Source organism: Tachysurus fulvidraco, chromosome 15 (assembly GCF_022655615.1).
Source record: "Tachysurus fulvidraco isolate hzauxx_2018 chromosome 15, HZAU_PFXX_2.0, whole genome shotgun sequence".
Classification (NCBI taxonomy): domain Eukaryota; kingdom Metazoa; phylum Chordata; class Actinopteri; order Siluriformes; family Bagridae; genus Tachysurus; species Tachysurus fulvidraco.
In genome coordinates, this window is record NC_062532.1 from 18,460,075 (window position 1) to 18,483,783 (window position 23,709).

At 39.7% G+C, this 23,709-nt stretch overlaps 1 protein-coding gene across 7 annotated transcripts; it reads left to right on the plus strand.

The window, feature by feature from the left end:
- svilc (supervillin c) lies at positions 1–23,615 on the plus strand. Of its 7 annotated transcripts, none has more exons than XM_047800821.1 (30): positions 1–93; positions 4,012–4,544; positions 6,943–7,089; positions 7,441–7,614; positions 9,114–9,145; positions 10,401–10,462; positions 11,701–11,834; positions 11,915–12,167; positions 12,402–12,838; positions 12,917–12,974; positions 13,291–13,332; positions 14,207–14,275; positions 15,161–15,223; positions 15,295–15,503; positions 15,733–15,890; positions 16,057–16,149; positions 16,369–16,505; positions 16,760–16,907; positions 17,018–17,157; positions 17,871–18,046; positions 18,141–18,282; positions 18,504–18,798; positions 18,944–19,156; positions 19,286–19,493; positions 19,648–19,778; positions 19,868–20,023; positions 20,653–20,781; positions 20,886–20,989; positions 22,098–22,253; positions 23,040–23,615. In XM_047800821.1, the coding sequence occupies exons 2-30, from the start codon at positions 4,249–4,251 to the stop codon at positions 23,124–23,126; spliced, it is 4,449 nt and encodes a 1,482-aa protein (XP_047656777.1). In that variant the 5' UTR covers positions 1–93; positions 4,012–4,248; the 3' UTR covers positions 23,127–23,615. The 7 variants fall into 7 exon arrangements, with proteins under 7 accessions (XP_047656777.1, XP_027016922.2, XP_047656780.1 ...); XM_027161121.2 differs by having other exon boundaries at positions 11,918–12,167; XM_047800822.1 differs by lacking the exon at positions 1–93 and adding an exon at positions 3,893–3,917.
- Positions 23,616–23,709: the final 94 nt, after the last annotated feature.

Consider the following 23,709-nt stretch of genomic DNA (forward strand, 5'->3'; position numbering starts at 1 on the left):
GGCTTTTCTCCGCCTCTAGTCGGGGTGTCGTGCGCATGCGCAAATGCCGCATGGCTGGTCTGGCACAGCTGAGCTGACCCACAGGAAGAGCATGTAAGTACTCCTCTGCATATTTAAAATATATACATATACACACACATGTTTGTGAGAAAGAGATTGTTGTTTTCTTTATCTATTAAATTATCCAATTCTCTGTCTAGTTATCCATACGTAGAAAACATTTTGAAATTTATTTTGTTTCTATGCAAGGACGCATATCAGTTTTACGACTTTACATGACTTTACTTAATGCATGTAATAGTGTTTATATTGCACGGATAACACGAGCTGCAATATAAACCGGGTCGCGCGTGTTTAACTTTTTTATTTTTTTATTTTTTGCGCACACCTGTTGCTAAAGCGCGCACCCGTTGCCAAAGCGCGCACCCGTGGAATTTCAGATCCTATAATTCACTCCCCAACACAATGCCATACAGTGGACACAGACTCTCTGCATACAAATTTGCAACCAGTGTTTTCTGTTTTTTTTTTTTTGTTTTTTTTTGGTTCATGACAGACCATCATGCTGAGTCCTCAAGTCCATGGTTTTGCCACTTGTCCAGGGTTTTGTCTTTTGGATATATTTCCTGCTCTAGAGATTCACACTAACCCTCCCAACATTATAGTAAACTACATCGACAGTATGATGGCTTTTAATAAAAACAGTTAAATACCAAGACAAAGCAGGAAGTGATTTTAAACATAAGGAGGAGGTAGGGGAATTTACATACATGTATATTTGCATAGGACTCTGTTAATGTCATGAGTTTACCTGATTCCAGACTAAACAAATAACATTCAAATATACTCTACAGGATGTTCCTTCAGTCTGTTTCAATATTATAATGCATTAACAGTAGAACACGTTTTTTTTCCAAGTCTAAGAACACTTAATTATCCAACAAACCTTTTAAAGAACCATTAAGGAACCCCTTAAGAGTGTTTCTTGAGGCCTTCACAATAAGTAACGTCCTCCATCACATTCTCTCTCCACCTCTTGGGTATATTTATTATTTTTATTTTTATATTTACAGGGCATTAAGTAAGTCTGTTGTCTGTCTAGCAACATCACACCACCCCATTGTTGATTGTTTTTCCTCAAACAGCATGTCCTAAACTATTTTATTCCTATGATAACATATGAGTGTGGCGATGGTTACTAATAGAATAATTAAATAACTTTCTGACCGCTACAAAAAACATTGCCCTCTGAGGATAAATGTCTTTCTACAGAAAACTTAAAACACACTGATTAAAAAAAAAAAAAAAGAAATATTAAAAAAGAAATAGCAGATTTTTAGTTAATCATCAGCCTTGTGGTATAATACTATTGCTACAACAACTACTACTACTACTAATAATAATAATAATATGAGAATAAATATAAATGTACTGGAACTTTAATTTTTTTCTGTCCAAGGGGTTAATTTAGTGATGGACCCCCCTTTTTTTTTTTGGCTTTACAGGGTCCCAAAAGTTCTTTAGGTGCTCCTGCCCGTGAGTGCCACCGGCTCTGTGCTTTATTGTTAGATGAAGCGTATTGTGCTTCAATAGGAGTTTGGAAAGGCTGCAATGCTGACATTAACAGTTTAGGTGTTTGAGAGAAGCCGAAGCCTTGTGCCTCCACACCCACAGTTAAACACACACAAAACAAATCTTTACTGATCTACTGATTGTACTTAGTAACTTAATATTAACAGATATGCATTCATACTAATTGTGTTTTGATTCCATCTCTGAGATATCAGTCCTGCTCGGCCAGTGCTACAGGCTCTCTGATAAGGTCAGGATGTCATTATTTATTCACGGTTCCTGGAGCTCAGCTTTGTTTGTGTCTTGGCTTTGGCCTGGAGACCAGGTAGCCATGGGAAACTGTGTGTGTGTGTGTGCTGAATATATCTCTGGCTACTCCAGTCCTGTTTTAGGCAGCATCAAGTCATTAAATCAGTCTTAATATGACTAACAGTCATTAAAATATCCCCTGTGAAATGTCTCCTTTTCTCTCTGTGCTGCTCAGATAAGTTTAAGACAATATTTCACTACAATATTTTTGTAGTGAAATATTTCCAGCAGTGAAGGTGTAGGGATTTTAAAGACCAGGATTTAGACATCTAATGCAGGGAGATGAAACTGATATTTAGATTTTTCATGTTGATTTTCTTACCTACCGATTTGAAGCAACTGATAAGATTTTGGTAGTTTTGTAATGTTTTAAAGTTTTACATTTGCTTTTGTTTATTTTTTTGTTGTTGTTTATTTAAAAAAAAAAAGGAAAATCTCTTTTTTTTCAGTAATAGTTTTTCTGTAATTTTTCTTTTCAGTGTTCATTTATTTTTGTAAAAACATTAATAATTTAATCATTTTTAAACAAAAAATGAACACAGAAAAGGAGGGGAAAACCTTTTTTTAAATTTTTTTTCAAAGATAAAGCTATTACCCATTTTTTACGTTTAAAAGTACAATCCTAATAAATAGCTTTTCATTTATTATTATAATATTGCACTTTATATTTTATTTTATTGTATCCTAGTAAATAACCTATTAAAACAAATCTAAAAAAAAAAACATATTAAATAACACATATCTTGTGATCTTTTTCTTTTCTTTTTTTTCTTTTTCCGGGCCTTTTTATACCCAGATCCATTTTTAATTACAGTTCTTTTCTTTTTTGCTAAATATTTTTTAAGCATTTCATGTAATGTAAAAAATCAACTAATCCTCAGTAGGTGATACAATAAAATCTACTGTGTCTTATAAATCACTGATCACTATTGAGCATGAGTTACACTCTGTTACGGTTTTGTGCATAACTAGATTTCTTTATTATTCACTTTATAGTAAGAACGTTACATACATATTCACTTAGTGGTTTTTACCCCAATTTTTTGGCACAGAATTCCTTTTTTTTTTTTTTTTTTTGTAATACTGTATTAAATTTTGTGTCTTTCTTAGTGATTTTTTTGTTTTTATTTTTTTAGATAATGACACTAAGGCTTATTTTGCCTGATGTTTATATTTCTGTTTGATGACAAAAAATATAAACAGTTCAAAAAAGGTTATTTAAAGAAAAGCCATTTTTTTTACATCTAGAATTCATGTTCTTTGTTAGTTTGTTATAGAAGATTAAAATGTGAATCCTGCATTACTTAAAATGAGCTTTTATCATATGAGCAACACTACAGTGACCGTTATTGGTCCTGTGCTAAACTGCTGTATTGCTAGGGATTGATGTTAGAGAGATGTGTATATATAGTATTTAAAATGTTAAGTTAATATTTTAAAACTAATTTTAAACTTTAAATTGATTATTTCTTTATTTTCATTCTAATTGTTGTTTCTCTTTTATTTCTCCCGTTTCTAGATTTCTGTAAAGCTCTTTTGCTTTACAGTAAATTGTAAATTGTTAAAAGTGCTATACAAATAAAATGAATTGTAGGATATTTTGTATCCTTTTATATTGTATTGTAGGATCATTTTAGTCTGTGTGGCTGAAAAGGTCCACACACAAGCACTCTTCATACCAAGCCTGTATTATTTAGTGAAATGTTGTTGAAGCGCTGGGTTTATAGAGTGCACGGTGCGCTGTGAAATGTTGTTGGAGTGCTGCCGTGTGTCAGAGGTTTTGAGTTACAGTGCAAGGGGAGAATCCCAGATGCTAGAGCAGCAAATCAAACCAGGTCATCTTACAGTGCCGGAGATGTACAGTCCTCTTAAGATGGCATGCTGGTTTGAGAATAGAATGAGAGCTGGTGGGAGCTAATTTTTATAGCTGACGTGTTTAACAGGTGGACACTGATATCTTGAGAGCTGAGTTGTGTGTTAAAGCTCGCTGTTAGGAATACAGTGAACACAGGTTTTCCTGTCACCGTTGGTCAAAGGTGGGGCTATTTTATTTCCGATCAACTCTGAGAACTAGCGAGTGCCAGGATGATGAATGTCAGATAACTGTCGATTTTTCTGATATCTCAACAGTGCTGCTTCCTCAAAGGAGCGACCACGATGATAGACGGCTGTCTCAACAGAGCCAGATCCTCTCGCAGCTGCTGATTGGTCGAGGCTTTCTGCTCTCTTGACTCCTCACATTTCTTCCTCTCTTTGAAGACTGGAGCTTAACTAGACCCCAGGATCAGTAGAACCTCTTTGATAAATGTGTCTTCAGCCCGAGCTTACAGCAGAACCCGCTTAGACAGGAAGTGACAAAACAGGAAGATGGAAAGTTCAGCAGCAGAGTCCCGAGCCGAGAGGATCGCTCGCTACAAAGCCGAAAGGAGGCGAGAGCTGGCAGAGCGCTACGGAAACCAGGAGGATGAACTGCCATCTAATTGGTCAAAGAGGGAGAGGGAAGGATGCGGCGCACACCGTGACTCCACCTTCTCTGACAGGAACCAATCACATGGTGTTAACAGAGACGTGAAGTCACGTGGAACAGCTCCGGCTAAGGAAAAGCTCATCGTCTCCAATGGATGCAACGGAGACGCTCGCCCCGAGAAGACCAACCTGAACAGGTGACATTAACACACTGTTTTTTTCCACATTGTCGAGGATTTTTATCCAAATTTTCTAACTGACTTACACTGACTATCCACTTTATTAGGAACACTCATGCAGTTTTCTAATCAGCTGATAAAGTGGCAGGAACCTCAGTGCAATAAATCTGATTCAGGACAGGTGGAACCTGTCTTTTTCTGTTGTAGCCCAGACACCTTGAGATTGATGTGGTGTTCATTCTGTAATGATGTTCTGCTCACCCTGCTATAGACATCCTGTTAGCTCAGACCTTCTGGGCATTCTTCTTTGTTCTCTATCATTAACAAGGTGTTTCAGCCTGCATACCTTCCACACTCAAGATGTTTTGTGTGTGTGGTGTTTCTTTTTGGCTTTTTTTCCCCCCATCATTCTGTGTAATCTCTAGACACTGCTGATTTCCTGGGATTTTCACACACACAAATCTCTGAAATACTCGAACCAGCTCACATTTGGACGTGAACATTAACTAGAGCTCTTGACCTGCATCTGCATGATTCTATGTGTTATGCTTCTTCCACATGATTGGCTGATTAGAAAACTGCATAAATAAGTCCACAGGTTGTATTGGTGTTCCTATTAAAGTGGCCAGTGAGTGTATCTTTCTTAATACTGTGATTGGAGATGAGAATGTGGGGTTGCATTTTAATTCACTGCTAAATATGAACTGTAAGTTTGCTTACCGTGTCTTTTGTGCTGGATTTCTAATGATTAATGAGTTGCATTAAACAAAACAAAACAAAACATGACCTCCATCAGCCAATCAGAATTTGTCAGGCAGGTAACACTGAGCTACCTTCACAAAACTTGAGTAGTGTTTACCTGTGGTCTCTTTGGTGTTCGGTGTAATTTGGTAAGACCTGGCCACCAGTCAGGAAATGTGTTTGGACCCCTCAGATCTATGCTTGTGGCTGGAATTTCAAAATTTTTTTTTTTGGGCTTCTCTGGCAGATGTAAGAAAATAAGTTCCAATCTACAGAGTGTCTGTTTCCATCCGCTGTATCATTTTCGTGTGGATTGTAAACAAATCTGGATCTGCGTATTTGGTCATCGTATTTGGTCATCGAGTCCAACTGGCTCCTGACTTTTCTGACCTTTTGTATAACGCTTAAACTGTTTGTCCACCGAGTAATTGTGACAAGAAAAGGGAACTTCCTCCTACAAGACATTTGTCATTGCTTCCTCAGACATCTACTGACTCAGAATCATTGAAGTAACTTTGAGGAACTTTCGGTTAAATCTGGCATACTGTTAGAAATGGAATAAATCATGACCAATGGTCATGAATTCAGGTTTCAGCAATAATTTGTGTCTGGAGACTTTGAAAATTTAGCAATGATTATTTCAGTTCCTCCATGATTTCAAGATTTTTTATTTTTTTTTGATTATATTTATTTATTTATTTATTTATTTATTTATTTATTTATGTATTTATTCCATATTTTTCACATTTCTTTTTTTTTTTTTTTGGTATTTGCTTTTTCAATTTTGTTGAGCAAATTTTCCCCTATTTTATTTTGATCTTTTTTTTTCCATTTTTCTTCCAAATTTGTTTTTCCATTTTTCTTCCAATTCCCCTCTCAATTTATTTATTATTCATTTTTTTTTCCAGATATTTAATTTATTTATTTTAATTTTAGATATATATATATATTTTTTAATTTACAGTGGTGGTTTATGTCAGGATTAATATTAAACCCTGATAAATGTTTATTTGTAGGGGAACCTACCACTTTATCATTAGTGAGTAATTCCTCACCCATGTTGGGTTTCTCAGCATGTCAGGGTATTTTTTTAATTCTCTGAAACATTACTTCTATCCATTTTTATACAAGATGAAATAATTATAGGCATTTTAAAGCTCAAGCTCAGGGCGTTTATCAAGAGTATGAAGGCGGAGTATGTTGTTAGTCATTTGTTGTTTGTGTGAATAATTATTTTTATCTACATTATAATAAACCAAGCGAGTGCATAATGATGCATTGACTTTAGTTGCTTATTAGGTCTTTAGCTGTAATTCAATACTAAAGAACTTTGTTTTAACACCTTTTTTTGTTGTTGTTGTCTTTTTTCTTTAATTAAATTGTGCTCAGGAGACTTGCTATTCATCTTCCTGTTTATCACCTCACTCTTTAAGTGTTGTTTGTTTGTCTCCATTAAGTCCGTCCCACTTCCATGTCCACCTCTGTTACGTGTTGTTTTTTTTTTTGTTTTTTTTCCCCACCGCTCTTCCCCATTCACCGCTTCTTCATTCCACTGCATCTTCGGCACGTTCTCTCGAACTTTTGAACTTTTTTCTCTTCATCATTCTTTCACAATGCTCTAGTGTATAACCGCATTGCATCAGTCTTTCCCCTTTTCTTCGTTGCCCCTCTCCAGGCAGTGCGTGTTGGATTCGTCCAACATGCCAGCTACGGAAAATCATCCCGACTCGGACGTGACGCAGCTTCACACTCGCGTATCAGTGGGTGAACTGAAAAGGGCCCTGCTTCAGCAAAGCTCAAGCTCAGCTGCCTCTGATAAAGTGTAGGGATGTGTGTGTGTGTGTGTGTGTGTGTGTGTGTCTGTGTGTGCTTTGCACTCCTTGAATAAAATAATAGGCACAATAATGTGTATGTCTGGTGAGTAACAGTGTGTTACGAAGCAGGACTCCTGCTGGAGATGATGCACTTTAGGAGTGATGATGAAGATGATGATGAAATCACGTGTCTGTGGCTGGATGAGCTTTAACAAAATTAAACTCCTATATGCATTAACGTCAGCGTTAACCTCTCTCACACTGTGCTGATGGTGTTTTACAGGAGCTGATGGTAGCGCTGCCTCACTTTCTATATTTGACTGTCTGTTTTTTTTTTGTTTTTTTGTTTTTTTCTAAAGTGCTAAAGATGGAGGCTCTGATGCAGTGACTGATTCGTCGGTGAAAGCAGGATCTGATGGCGGTCGTCGGCGTACTCGACGCTACATGCCCGCAGGAGGTGCTGGGAGCCGCAAAACCAGCGAGCGTTTCCGAACCCAGCCAATCACGGCCTCCGAGATGCAGGAGAGCGACGGGTATGGCACCGCATGTTGTGGGGTTGTCAAAAAAATGCATGTGTTCCCTGCTGATGATGGGGATGTGGTAGCTTGGTGATCAAGGTGTTGGATTTCTGATTGGAAGGTTGTGAGCTTGAATCCCAAGTTCACCAAGCATCCACTGCTGGGCCCTTAACCCTCAATTGCTCAGTTGGATTAAAATAACATATGTAATTCACTGTGGATGAAAGTTTGTGGCTAAGACATTGAGTTCAAAACACAATTAAAACCAACACACACAATATCACGTGACCTCCTAATGCTCTGACTTGCTCAGCCACAAGCCGCTCTGATAAAGGTCAAGGCAAGCAGTCGGCATTAAAACTATGTGCATCATGCAGCACATGTGGAACATCAGGTGTGACAAGACACTCCCATTTCTGCAATTTACCCAAGAAATGTTTACACCAGACGTCCTCCACCAAAGTTACTTAAAAAACACTGTCTGCTGTGAATATCTTAGAAGATCCAAATTGCATTCGTTATACAAATGTATTGCAAATGGCAGCTTGTCGGGTTACGTGAACAGGCATGAAGAGACTGCATAATCTTGCCAGACTTGATGATATGATCTATTTGGTAGATTCAGTGGGAATAAAAATCCCAGAGATGCATGAAGATTAAAATGAGCATAAAGTATAACATAAAGTATACAGAATATATAACATATATAACATAAAGTAGACAGAATAGGGCTCAGAGCTTCACTCCTAGGTGAACAACTAAATCAACTTAATTTTATAACTTAATAATTAAATTATCTTTTTATTTATTTATCTTTTTAACAATCTAAACTGGATATCACTGTAACGACCAAATCCTACACGGATTTTAATCGTTTGTTTAATAAGTTTGTTCGCATTGATGTGTCTTTATATACTTCAGTGTTGTTTTGTTTCCTGAGTTAAAGTCTTTTGCTACAATGCTGATCTAAATGCCATGAAAAATTGTAGCTATAAATACATCCTCATAAAGCTAAAATTATGTTTTAATAATGCTTTCAGGAACAGCATTCCTACAGACACACACATTGTACATAAGTTATAATTAGGCAAATGATGTGGTGTGTGTGTGTGTGTGTGTGTGTGTGTTTTTGCATATTTCCTCCTTGTCACTTGTAGGACAGATTTCCATAACAGTCTTAAATGTTGAACTCGCACTTCCTGTTGCCATACAAGGCTCTGTCATTCCAGCTTAGTGACAGCTCATCACTTTGCGTTTGACTTATGTCATAGCTTTAACCTGTACAGACGTGTCTGTGTGTTTGTGAGTGTGTAAGCGAGAGTGAATGCGTGTGTGTGTGTGTCAGATCCCCTAAAGGGAAACAGCAAGGTCATAAAATCGATATGAAATCATCTGGTCTTCTGTCTGGATGACGTGTGTGCCTGCATCTCCCTTATTTTTGTGTTTGAGGAACTTGTGTGTGTTGTCATCCAGTTAAGTGTGTTAACTCTGTAGCTTTTTGTTTCACTCTACAGAGTCATGGATAAGACGGATCAAGAAAACTCGGGTAAGTAATGTTATGGGGAAAGTGGAAACCTGCTTGTCTGTGTTTCTATCTGTGTGCGCCTGTCTGTGTGTGTACGTGTGTGCACAAAGCTGTTTGTGTTTCAGAATTAATCATATAGCTCTGTGTGTGTGTGTGTGTGTGTGTGTGTGTGTGTGTGTGTGTGTGTGTGTGTGTACACATTGGGATTATTAACAGTCACTTCCTTCCATCACTGTTTGATATAGTTTTCCATAATAACAGATTTTGACCATTTTAAACACTTGGGGTCTGCTACTGAAAAAAATGAAGTATGGAAAATGTCAGCTGTAAGATGTAACACAGAAAATAGTAAAAAAAAAAAAAAAAAAAAAAAAACACTGTATGGAAGCAATGAAGGCAAAATCATTTGTCCAGTTTTAATGACTCACATTAACACACTAATAAAACAGCGCTTACATAAAGCCCCTAAATGAGAACTTTCTATAACAGGTTTTAAAGTTTACTTTCTTTTACATCATTAGTGCCGGAAACTAAGAGTAAGTGATTAGTCAGTACGTCTTAGCTGATTCCTTGGTGGAAAGAAAACGTAACTTTAAACCCGAAAGTCAAGGGTGCCATTATTGACCTACTGTGGTATGAGGGGAATAAAACTTTCCTTACTGTACTTCAACAGGAGTTACTTTTTGCTCACTATTTTTCTACGTAGTAGTTTATATTAGCTTGCGTGCACTTTTCAAGTTTCTCGTAAGATTTTATTTGATTTATTTGACAGTTACACAACATAACATCGTCCCTGCTAAGGCAAAGTAGTTTTATGGCTTTTTCCATGTTTTAGCACCTTAATACTAGGGTTAGTACAAGGGATCGCTAATTGCTGCAAGTAAAACATGTATGTAGCAATTTCTGATTAAAAGAAATAAAACGGGTTGATAAAATTGTGTGGTGAACAGCGTGGCATAACGGTATAGTTTTTTTTATTTGTGGTGGAGAGAATACGGATATTTACAATACATGAGATGCAGGCCAGAGTGACTTCCGTGTGTGTGTATACAGTATAGAGGTGTGTGTGTGTGTGTAGGGGTGAGGATTATAGCTGCTACAAATCTGTGTATGTTTTAAAGGTTCAATGCCAAACAATTCAAGTCAAGATTCAAGATGAAATTATGACATCACAGTCTTACAGTAATTATAGAGCTTGGATACAATAAATGTGAGAGAATTTTCTTTTTTATGTCTAACAACACTTTCTACCTTTTTTTTCCTCCCTTTCTTTCAGCAAACGTAAAGACAGACGAGAGAGCCATGATGAGCGTCGCTGCCAAGATGTCTCTGTTTAAAGTAAGTTCCTAAAGTTTTTCTTTCTGTCTGTCTAGCGTTTAGGTTCAGTTGTTAGCAAGAATGTTAGCAAAACGGTAGCGTTGAGTTTGGTTCTCATCTTTTACTCATCTAACATGACGTGACGTCAAAATCGTGCTCAGATCTGAAAACACAGCAGATGACTTAGGAATTTGTCAGTTAGTGTTTGGTGTAAATATTGCATGCATTTTTACACAACTCCACACTTCAGGATGTTGGTGTGATTGTTATCTAAAGCAGTCCATGCATGAAGAACTGAGGCATTGGTTTATAGCAATGATGGTTAAAATGTCTTCCTGTTATTACTTATGTTACAGCAGAGTAATTCCTTCAAGAGACTCACTTTCTTCACTCTTTCCAAGTTTGTCTGAAATAATAAATAAATAAGAGGAAACCCGCTTTATCATCAGCAAGTACAAATATCTTCTGACACTGGAGACTCCTTTCATAAACACTAAATCGGAGGATAGGGGTTCAACCTTTTCTGCTCCAGGGACGCTGTATCATGTCTGACCCTGTGCTCTGACCCCAACCGCAAAAGCTGGAAAGAATTTCACTGTGCTGTAATGTATATGTGACAAAAATAAAGGCTTCTATTCTATTCTATTTTACCATCAGTTTAATTTCTTCATGTGGAGTGTCCACTGGACTGCTGTGGAATTTTTCTGGCACAGTCTTCTTATTGGTGAATTGGTGCTCTTGTATTTACATCTTCTTGTAAAGTCAGCATGGATAATGCATTAGTAAAAAGGACACTACAAATAATACACAGCTATAATTAGATTAACCCCCGCTCTGGGTCACTCGCTGGCTCGTGGCTGCTAATGCAACACTTGGAGTATCGGATTACCGAGCGCCTCTCGGGGATTCATCCGTTACAGAACCGTTCAGCACGCTGCTATTTTATTCATCCACCTGCTGACCCGCTTCTGCTCTGTCTTTTTGATAGACATGCAAGGAAGTCGCAGTGAAAAGTATCTTCAAGCTTACTAAGATCCCAGCTGTGGTCTATAGATCAGATTAGATTAGATTAGATCTGTCTGCTATTTGAAGCGCTATCTTTTGTGTATTAGCATACCGGACTGAACCGATATTGATGGACAGAACATACAAAACAATGACCGTGCACTCCGAATAATCATCTGATGATCCTGTACTTCATGACTACCTGAATCCGGACGTTCATCCATTTCATTCTCCTTCCTCTCTCATGCTCGCAGGAGATGGAGAAGACGGCAGCTCCTGAGGTTTCCTCTTTCCTGAGGCCTCGTTCCAGCGGCAGTTTCAGGGAATCTCGGGTTCGCCGAGCCCCCACTCAGCCCGTCAGCTCTGAAGATACTGGAGCGGCACACGGGTAAATGAATGAACAATCATCCTTTAAAAGAAATAGATTCTGACTGTTAATTAAACCTTCCCTGTCTCTCCTGTGTGAAGTAGCGCTCGTGTTGCTGTACCAGGTGATACCCAGCCGGAGCAGACGGAGCAAGTCGAGGCAGAGCAGGATGATGCCAGCTCCAAGCTCTCTCTGAGTGAGAAGCTGGCACTCTTTAATAAACTTTCCCAACCATTCATGCCTAGAGCTTCAGGGGGGAACAGCGGTTCAGCAGATGCTTCAGAGAGACGCAGGCAGAGAGCAGCACGTTACCGCACACAGCCCATCACTACAGATGAGGTCAACTTGGTCAATGTGAGTAACATCACACTCGCCATCCTAAATACACCATTCACACCGAACGGATGTAGACCAGCAGAGTTTTACTTGAAGGCTTCACACCTAGTACCCGAACAACACTGATCTCAAGCCATCAACACTGATAGAGAAAGCACTTCAAACACCAGGATTTTCATTCCGGCAGCCAAGATTAAAATACATCTCAGTCCTTCAGTTTCTCTAGCTCTCTCTCTCTCTCTCTTTCTGTAGGTGCAAAAAGGCCTTGTCCTGCTTCCTACTCTGCATCTACCCTCTGGTCTCTCTGAGAGGCAACAGGCTGAATCAGTCAACCTCAAGCCCAGCGAAGTGCGTCTCTCAGGCTCACAGTCCAGGCCAGTGGAAGATCAAGAGCCCAAGCCTGTCTTGCAGGTCAAGGGCATCCTGAAGAAGACCATCTCTGAAGACAGGAGCTTTAAGGAAGGAGCCAAGACAGACAGCATCCCTACCAGACAAATGCCGGTACTAAACGGGCAGCGGCGCGACCAGATTTCACCTGTTACAGCAGGAGAATATTCTCCAGCTCCACGGTCTACTGCCCCCTGGAGGCAAAGGGCAAGAAAGGACATTATCACTTCATCTCAGAGATCTCGCAGGCCCGTCTCCATGACCGACGACTGCCTTTCAACGCCAGTGAGCACAAGAGAAGGGTATGATTTCTCTTTATATAGTTTGGCCATTTTAGGCCTTACAGAGCGACGAATAAAATATTTGACTTTTTTTTGCAGGTTGTCTGAAGTTCAGGGAGGTGCAGAAGAACATGAGCAGAGGATGCCACCGACCCAGGTGTGTGTGTGTGTTTTTCTGTTGTATATCTCAGTAAAAGTGTTGCCAGTTGCTTAAATCTGGTTGGCAGGAGAATCCAGGAAACTGTTAATAACCCCTTCATGTCCATGATTACTCTTTGGAACTCAGTTTTGAAGTTCTTGCATGATGTTATGTAAATGTCTTCAGCTGTGTCCTGTTTACAGACTTGTACAGTGCACATGTATGTGTGTTTCTTCTGCACATTTTGTGTCTAGAGCCGTATTTAGAATTTCACTGAGCGTCACCTGTTTGTTTTTTTCCTGTATCATTTCCTGTCTTGTGCTGCCTCCTGTAGGAAGAGAGCAACATTACACACGAGCTTCCAGCTCAGTGTTGGGTAAGGGTGTGTGTGTGTGTGTGTGTGTGTGTGTGTGAGAGAGAATTTGTAACTTTAGGTTTTAAAATTAATTGTTAATGACCACTTGCCTTCTAATAGAGAAAGACAGAGTCTCCATTAGACATTATTACATTTGGACACACTACTTACTACATACCACATCCAAAATAAGTTTAGAATTAAAATATGCTTCTAAAACCAAGTTAAAGTCATAAATATGCATATTATTCATATGTATTTAAAAACCAGCATGATAACAAGGGTAGGTTTTACTCTAAATGAAATTTCATTCGGTTAGAAGCAGAGACAAGCTTTTTAAGGATCTCGCTAAGCTCACTGAGGATATGTCGTGGGTGAGAAGTGTCGTGAGTGTGTTGTATCTATTTTGTCTACAATTGAAATGTTTGATTCTGTTGACAGGCTTAAATAACATAGAGAGTATGAAGCCCAATTAGACAAACATCTGTCTATCAGTCATAGCTGCTTGTTTACACAATTTGAAAGTCCAAAGTTCGCGAACTAGCGAGCGGACTTAGCTACTACAATATTCTAGATATCTAATGTTAGCAAACGTGCTAGTGTTGGTGTTAATTTCACAAGAGTTTAGTTCATAAAATTTCCTAGATTTTATAGTCAGAGTTAATACTTGGAAACATAATATTAGCTAAAGCAGAATGACCAACTAAATATGGATGTTACTTCTGTTACACATGCAAACTTCAAATATTAGTATTTTTATGAGTCTGTTTGCTTTTCCTCTACCTTCCCTTCTTTTTTTTCCCTCTCTCTTCTCCTTTCCTCTCTAATGTCCTGTCTTCCATACAACCTTTTGTCTCTTCTGTCTTCTCCCTCATCTCTCATCTGCTGTCTTCAGGAACCCGTCTATTCCTCTGTTTACTCTTTTCCTAGCTCTCCCTCTCAGTACAAGATGTTTTTTAATGAGGTGAGTGTGTGTGTGTGTGTGCGCGCGCAGATGTGTATGGATTCAGCTGTATCAGAACTTTAGGGGGAAGTTGTCTGCATGTTCCAGGGTTTTTTTGATTGGGCTGATGCTTAAGTTTTGCTTTGTGTTTTCAATTCAGGCTGTTTATTCCTGGTGTGTGTGTGTGTGTGTCATGTCTTGCTTTTAGCATGTGATGCCACAAGCATGTGCACTTGTGAGCTGCATCTCTTTTAGCCCACTGTTGAAAAAGAAGCTTTGCATGATTTCCTTCATCAGACCAGACATGTTGTGTGAACTTTCCTGACTTCTGAATTTTCTTTCTTATGGAGCCCTGAGGCCGAAGCATACAGTATAACCTCCAGTTTTATATTAACCAAGACGTAACCTGTTCCACACTTACTTCAATCCGTATCCAGTTGTTCAGTGGGTCAGATACAGATACATAAAGTAGATAGGTCATAGGTCATATACATAGGTCAGTAGATGTGACAATTGACATAAAGAGGATCTTGGCCTTGGACCAGTCATTGCAGCTATTTTCAAGTATTTATTTTTTTGTTATAGCAAAGTTTGATGTCACGCAACATAAACACAGTTCCAGTTCCCACAACTCCAGCACTATCAGTGGTTTTATTTCATACATTTTATTTCAGAAAATATAACACATACACAGCTCTGACACTGTGACTCCTTCAATTGATTTAATAACATACTTATGTGGAAGTCCCTGTGGAAGGTACTTCAGAAAACACTGCATGGCTTTGCATCCGTGCGACCGTCAGATCTTCTGACCAATCAGATTCCTGAATTCAGGTGCAATGTGGTACAAGTGACTTTTACTGTCTTTGAGAGTTTTGTGTAGCTGAAAGTTCTCTCTTTCTGTAGAGAAGTCTGTCGTATGAGGCTAAGGAGGTTTCCTCACACACCCAAACGCATGGTACAGATAAGGTATATAACAAACACACACACACACACGGAAGTGCATATCAGACGATTAAAGTGTGCATCTGTGCTTGTAGGAGAACTCTGTGGAATCTGAGGCTTTCGTGCAGATAGATGATGAGACACTATCCAAGAGTTTTGACGAACCACGGAAACCCCAGCAGCCCGTTGTCATGGAGACTGGCAAAAATGTTGCGACCTCAGACCCCTCATTCCCTGAGTGTCAGAGCAGTCCAGGAGACACAGAGCAGGACCTGAGCACCGTCTGCCAGTCCAACACTCCTATGTAAGATCTCTCTGTGTGCCTGTGTGTGAGAGTGAAACGACTTCTTCCGTAAATGCTGAATAGGCACTTGTATTAATATGCAATACCATATATGGTGTTTTTTGTTGTAGTTTACTGTTATAACATTGTTATATAAATAAATACATCGTAATGACAACAAAAGGCCATTTTGATTTGTTGGTTCAGGGGGTATAAGGAGAAGCAAGTTATTGTGTGTGTGTGTGCATAGATTGAGCTCTGCGGTGACGGAACACCGTCGCTCGGTCCGTCCATCCCGCCGTACTCAGGGTTCGAGGAATCCGTTACGTGCTCTCGCAGCCCGTGACGACATCATGCATGACTTGATGCAGGCCCAGGATGACCCCGCTGCCATGGAAACCAACAAATGTGAGTCTCAGGACCGTGGACACTCTAAGTGTGTAACCACAGTCCAACTTCAGATTCTCTAAATAGGTCTGTTTAGTTTACCTTTCCATCTTTACTGTATCTGTAAGGGTTTTAATTATCGATAGAGGTGTCATTTAAAATCACCTTTTCTCCTTTTCTTATTCAGCTGAAAAGAATCACAGCTCCACTAACACTGCATCTGCCAAGTCTGTCCCAAACACTGTGCCTTACTGCAACCTGATGCTGATTCTTGTTAAAGGTGACAACTTATCAGTCTTAGAGAATTAAAAGAAATGCAGACTTGTACTTGTATTGTGTTTTTTACTTGTATTGTATTCTGTTTCTAGGTTTTTCGTTATCGTATAGTGATTTGGAAACAAAGTCTAGAAACTTGTACTGTATTTTTCGCAACCTACCAAGAGACTTTTCATACCGAAGTTCGAGGATTGTGGGTAATATAGTTTTTGTCCTGTGTCAGGATGCAGACGAGTGCAGGTCCGTTTGGTGGAGCCGGTAATTCGCTCGCTGAACAGCGGGGACTGCTTCTTGTTGGTCACCCCATCACGGTGCTTCCTGTGGACCGGGCAGCTGTCTAACACCTGCGAGAGGGAGAAGGTACACACACACACTCATGCACACATGCTTTAATTAGTGCTAAATCATACTGAGTAATCTCCTTCTTCAGAGCCCTCCAGAGTTCTTGGTCTTCGTTGTTTTTTAATTACGCTTCAGAAATGCCTTCCTTTTTTTTTTATTTTATTAATATAAATGTCTCGTTCCCAACACAAGTAGCGTGGATTTTGTTCATATTAATTACTTGTACATTACAATTTCTAATTGTGTATTCAGTGATTGACTTTTTGTTTAAGGCCTCTTCCTTGGCCTCAGTGGTCGTGTCCCAGAGGGATCTGGGTTGCCATGCAACAGAGATCATTCACCTGGACGAGGGATTAAACACACATGACCCACAGGCTGCGGACTTTTGGGAACTTTTGGGAGGAAAAACCTCTTACAGTGGTTCGAGATTCTCACAAAGACACCATCATCTATCACTTGAAATGTTTTAATTATTCCGTATTGTGTTTGATTTGTGCGTTTGTGTGCAATTTGTGCGTGTTTATGCGCAGGCTGTTCGGATGACGATCAGCACTATGAGACTGCGATAACAGAATCCAACTGCGTGTACAGTCTACAGGGAGACAGACTCCTCCCACATGAGCAGGGCTGGGCCTCAGTGCCACGCCTCTCTCTGCTGGACTCCTCCCAGGTGATTGCTCATGCAGGAATGTTCGATTCGAGAGCTCAATTAAACCAGATTGTGGTTATTTGTCAGAATTTATGGTCATGTTTTTCTTTAATATACAAGCAGACACTTTCCCACATTACTGGATGATTACCGTACTGTGAATCTAGTCGTGTGTGTGTGTGTGTGTGTGTGTGGGGTTTGTTATTATTGAGGCAAGTAATGGTGCAGCAAAGGAAAGAAATGTCACACGTGACTAATTTTCACCTGCAAATCTTTCCATGGGATTAAATTCTGCCAATTTTTCATCATGCTGGTTGGCCAGGTCTCTCTCTCTCTCTCTCTCTCTCTCTCACACACTCACTCACACATCACACACACACACATTCAGGTAATAATTTTCATTCCATAGCCTGTTAACATTGTACAATAATGATTCAATTCAATTCAAGTTATAGCGCTTTTTACAATAGACATTGTCTCAAAGCAGCTTTACAGAACATAAACATAGAGCAGAAGGTAAACATAATTAATAATAAAGGAAATAACGAATAATAAAAGTAAAAGAATTGACAGAATAAAAAAATTCTAGATTATTATTATTAGATATAAATAAGATATAATGAGGTGCTGTTTTTTGGTGGACGTGACTCATTTATTTTTTTTTAAAGATCTCAGATTAATTATATTTCCTAATTATTCTTGTTTTTTTTTTTTTTTTGTTTTTTCTGTTTCAGAGCCTGCTGTTCGACTTTGGCAGCGAGCTTTACTTGTGGCACGGGAAAGATGTTTCCCCCAGTGACAGGAAGCTGGCACTAAATTTGGCTCAGCAGGTGTGGAGCGGAGATTACGACTACAGCAACTGCAGGATGAACCCCCTCGACCCCTTCGGGAGCAACAATCAGATTCAGAGGTGTCTTTAGAAAACACTCAGACAGCTATATTATATCATAGGGAGATTAAACAGTCTAACCAGACATGTTTTTGTGCTCGTGTGTGGCTTTAAGAAAAGGCGTGGGTCGGCCAGGTTGGGCTCTGTTTGGCCGTGTGTTTGAGCAGAACGAGACCGTTCTCTTCAGGATGAAGTTTGCGGATTGGGTTCAAAAGATGGAGGATGTGACTCCTAATGGACAGGAAGCAGTCAAGCAGGTGAGCAGACCAGCGACATCCACTCAGTAACGAGATCTCTGTACTCAAGGTATTACTCAGTCATTTAAGTGATAGAAAGCTGTGTAGACCCACCTCTATACAGATGTTTGAAGAATAAATCACTTGGAGGTACTGTTTTTGTAAAATCTTAAAACTTGCCTCATATTTTTTTCCATTTGTAATTCGGCTGACTATAAACTTCTCTAACTCTTTCTCTCCAGACTTCTTTTATTGTAGATTGTCCAGCTGACATGCGGTCATGTGACGCCAAAGCCCTGTATGCTGGAAAGTGCGTGTCAGGGGCGAAGCCTATCATTCTACACGGTTTGGACATACAGAGAGGGCGGGACTTGGTTACTCTTGGTGATGGCCAGCAGGCAAAGCTCAGCACCGTTTCTGTGGAAAGTTGGCACGCTGGCATGGGAGATGTTTGCAGAGTGGCTTCAGAGAGCTTGGGGCAGTTACATGAGGACAACACGTACGCTATACTCTGGAAATATCGCCTCAGTGCTACAGGTGAGTGTGTGTGTTTGCGAACAAGCTTCAAGCTTAGCTAGAATAATTATTGTGACATTTGAAAGAAAATGGTTAAAATATATTTTTTAAGGTCTGTGTCTCCTGGAATCTGTTTGTATTTTTGACTTTGTGTAAATTTTAAAAGGTGTCTCCGAGGATCAAAGTTTGGACCAGGAAAACTCCGCCCTTTTTATCTGGCAGGGACGGCACTCGCAGGTTAACCCACTGGACCTGTCCCTACCGTTATCCTTTGTGAATGAGCCTCGCGTGAACGTAAAGGAAGGGGAGGAGCCACCATGCTTTCTGCAGCTTTTCCAAGGAGGCCTCATCCTTCACAGAGGACACAGCAAACACACAGGTCAGTATCTATACACATCACAGCACACTTTAAACCCATCTGTTGTATCATGCTATAGGTCAGTACTGTGTGTGTGTGTGTGTGTGTGTGTGTGTGTGTGTGTGTGTGTGTGTGTGTGTGTGTTTTCAGGTGACTGGCACCTTTTTTGTGTAAGGGGAGCTGTGCCTGAGGAGGCCAGTCTATTGGAGGTGGAGTGCTGCACCTCCAGCCTGCGCTCTCGTGGTTCTGTGCTTCTGATTAACATCCAGCAGGCAGTGCTTTTCCTGTGGCACGGCTGCAAGACCCACGCTAGTGCACGTCAAGTGGCCAAACACACTGTCCAGCAGCTCACACACACGTAAGACTTGTGCTTCAGAATAATGAGAAAAAAATGTGATCGCATTGTGATTTAATGAGCCGACCAGGCAAACTAGCTAATTAACATACCAAGTACATAAACTGTGAAAATGTCTAACCGGCAATGTTGTGCTCTGAATGTGATTGTGTATTAGGCGTCCTCCTGAGATGGGATTGAGCAACAGCAATTTGAACATTCAGGAATTAGAGGAAGGGGCGGAGCCTGTAGAGTTCTGGAATGCTATTGGGCCACAGGATAGAAAGGCTTACGACTGCATGTTGCAAGGTGATCCTTAAATATCCTATATACAGTAATGAAAGCCCCAATTTATAATGTTTATATTACATGAAAGCGTGTTATTGTGTTCCGTACAGATCCTGGCAAGTACAATTTCACTCCACGCCTCTTTCACCTGAGCGCCCAATCAGGAGTGTTCAAAGGGGAGGAGCTGGAATGTGCATCCCGGGCAACTGGGGTCGTCACGGCGATGCCGTTTTTTCAGGAATGCTTATACTCTGTGCCACAGCCGGGTGAGATGCAAAACACATACACACATGAATAGATAGATGGATGGATGGATAGATGGATAGGAAGATAGACCTAATGGTGCATAAAAAGGAAAAAAAAACTGTACACATAAATATAAGTGATAACATAAGTGATCCCGTTAAATACTATTTAGTCGAGGTAGTAGACAGCTAAGATTTTGCACTTAACATATTGCACACGTAAACTGTAAAGTTTACAGTAAAGTAAAGTAACAGCAAAAGTTAAGTTTAATAATAATATTAACATTTTGCACATTCAGTGTCTTCTGTACATAGAGAGACATATAGAGGTAGAAGGAGAGAGAGGAAAGAACGAGAGACAGAAACTACATTCAAGTCAAAGAGACTGTAAGAGACCGATGGAGAGAGAGACACAGAGAGAGAGAGAGCGACAGACTGAAAATGCAACAGACACATTAAGAGAGAGACCGACTGCATGGTACAGAGATACATTGCAAGAGACACAGAGGCTAAAGAAGGCAGAGAGACACAGATGCACACAGAAACTGGGAGTGTGGATGAAAGAGAGACAGACAGGCTGAGAAACGGACAGGTAGAGAGAGAAAGAATGTATCTGGAAGGTACAATAATTTTATGCTCATCTCTTTCAGCTCTCTTCCTGTTGGATAACTCGTTAGAAGTTTATCTATGGCAGAGCAGCTCGACTCAGAGCTCACAGCGCCCTCACTGGGACATGGAGAGGAAATGTGCCATGGAAACAGTGCTTCAGTACTGCAGAGGTCAGAGAAAGTGGCAATAAGAGAAGAAAAGGCTTTGATGTTGCTTGTGTTGCCGATGGTTTTGGGTGACATTGGGTAACGTAGTGTGCATGTGTGTGATACAGAGAGAAACACCAGACGGCCTCCTGTGGCTTATTTTCTCGAGGAAGGAACCGAGCCTCTTACCTTCACAAACGTTTTCCCATCCTGGGAGAGACGAGTAACACAGGTCAGTAGGGCTTCATCCTTTTTAGTGATTATTTTTATTGATATGTAAATTACTAGTTTGAATTCACACACACACAAAAAAATCAGCCTATTTCACATGAACAAATCCCTCGAACACCACAATCAAGTCTCTTAGATTAATTTGATCTTTTAAATGCTGAATACACACCCAGTTAAACTCGGAACACATGCTGCGAGTTGACAGGCAGCTGAAGGAGGCATAGGGAGGCATAGGGATTTAATGCTCCAGAGGAAATAAATGTACATCTCTAATGTGCAATAATTAGTTAACTCTAGATAAGCTTGCTAATGTCGTCACTGATTGTGTTTGTTTAGTTGAGCAAGCTGAAGTATGAAATATAATTGACTGTGCAGCTCTTTAAATAAGACTAGTATTTCTGGGAATTTCTCACTGAGTGCACTTTTATCCATTTATAGTTACTTTTCATGGAAGGTAAAGCTTGTAAGGTGTCATTTATGTTATAGCAGCTATAAACAGTTATTCCTTTGTCATGTTATGGAAAAACCACAAAGCCATCAATCCTAAAGACTTTCCCATATCTTAATGCTCAATTCGGATATTTTGCTCAGATCTGATTTTTTTTGTTTGGCTGTTCACATTACCTTTTAAAATGTGGCCCATATCAGATACCGGTGTGAACTGTTTGCTGTTTCTAACTGACCCGCATGCGCAAACGAACAATAACAATGACGTCACACGCAGCACGCGGTTGCACTAAAAAGTTGTTGAGGTTATGGAGGAAGTATTGTATCATCTGGTGCAAGCAAACATATTATGTAATGCTATAATGTGATGTATTCAATGCAAACATTGTGAGCTGGTTCACGTAACCACTTTATATAACACTCTTAACACACACACACACGTTACCAGTCATATGGAAGTGGCGCAGATCTGATTTGAAAAAATCTATCGATCTGGGTCAGATTTGAGTGTCCACACTACTCCTGTAAAAGTCTGATCTGGTCACTTGACCCCCCCCAAAAAATCGGATTTGGGCCACTTTTACCTGCAGTGTGAACGTGGCCCAAGTCTGCATTAGGTGATGCAGGTGAATTGAATCCTCTGTGTGTGTGTGTTCCTACAGGCATCTTCTGTGCAGAAGAAGCTAACATTAGTGCAGGATGCATTGGCGCTCCTCAACAAGACTCAGTTCTCTGTACAGGATCTACTAAAGAGACCTTTACCAGACGGAGTGAACCCCCTGCAGCTTGAGACCTATCTGTCTGACCATGACTTCCAGGTCAGTAACTAAATCAACTTGTGGTTATGAGTCGTCTTGGAAAAAGTTGAATGTGTTGAACTATAAAATGTAGGGTTGGGGCACTTGCAGTGTGCTTATACGTAAAGTCTGTGATTCTTAATAAATGAGGGCAAGTGTGGAGGTGGGTCTGTAGTGCTTCTGTTGTCTACAGTGATTTTATTTGTTTATTGTTTAATGTAGAAAACTTTAAAAGAGGTATATTTTGCTCCCTGGTGTCTTTTGGTGAGCTCAGAAGAAGTTTGATTTCTTCAGTGTGTTGTAAGGTTTGGTAAAAAGCTGGCTGATGGACGGAAGTCGCAAATCCACGACTAGATTTGGGAGAAAGTGTGTGAAACATGCTGTTTGCATTTAGGTCACTAAACCATAAGATGTTCCATGTTTTGACTAATGTACAGTAGAACTACAGAACAGACCATGCACTGACATTTAAGTTTTCTAGCTTAAACAATGGTTGTTTTTCTTCGATATAATCACTAATAATTTATTTTCTAAGAGTTTTAATTCCTTGAATGATGGTTGTCTGACTTCGCTCAGAAAGATCCTCAAATTCTTAAAACCTTCTTAAAGTAATTTACTGTAAACCCTGTGTTGTTTTATGGAACATCGTGGTCCTGGAGAAACGTCAACGAAATACGGTCAAAATGGCAATAAAAGCTTCTTGACTCTTGACTTGACTTCCCTTGTGCTGTAAATGCAGTGTTAGGGTTTAGAAACGTAAACTATCATGAGAGATGAAGCATAACTCGGTTTGTCTTTGTTTTGAAGGTGGTTTTAGGAATGAAGAGGAAAGACTACAATTCACTGCCAGAGATGCAGCAGCTACACCTGAAAAAGAGCAAAGGTCTTTACTGAAGCCACGTTTGAAAGACAACCGACGCAGAACCTGAACTACTGAAGCAGTTTCGATTTCTATGTTCGTTTTGTAGTCTTTTTTTTTTTTGTGCTTAATCCTACTGTCTTGTTATATTACCCCCTTTTCCATGTACAGTTTGAGTGCTAGTGTGTGTCTGTCTTTTGAGTGTTGTCACTTTAGTGCCTTACAGAAATTGATCCAATGATTTTAGCCAAAAGTCCAGGGGTCTGTGAAAGACTGCCTGCTGTACACACAAACAACTCAACAGGTTTCCACTTCCAAAGCTGCTGTTTTCTTTCTCCTTCCTTTTTCTTTCTCCACTTGTTTCCATCTTTTCTCATCTCCATCAATAACCTTTTTATTCCAGGTCTGGGTGGGGGGTTTAAAAAGGAATAAAAATAAATAAAATCACAAGTTGTTTTACTGACCTGGAATTAAATCTGGTCTCTTATCAGCTATAATAACAAATAAATTGGCATGAAAATGTTTTTCTCTATGCAGATTTAATTAAAATGTATACAGTAGATTAGAAATGGATGAAGTGAAGCAGTGAACTGATAAAGAAAAAAGACAGGCTACAGA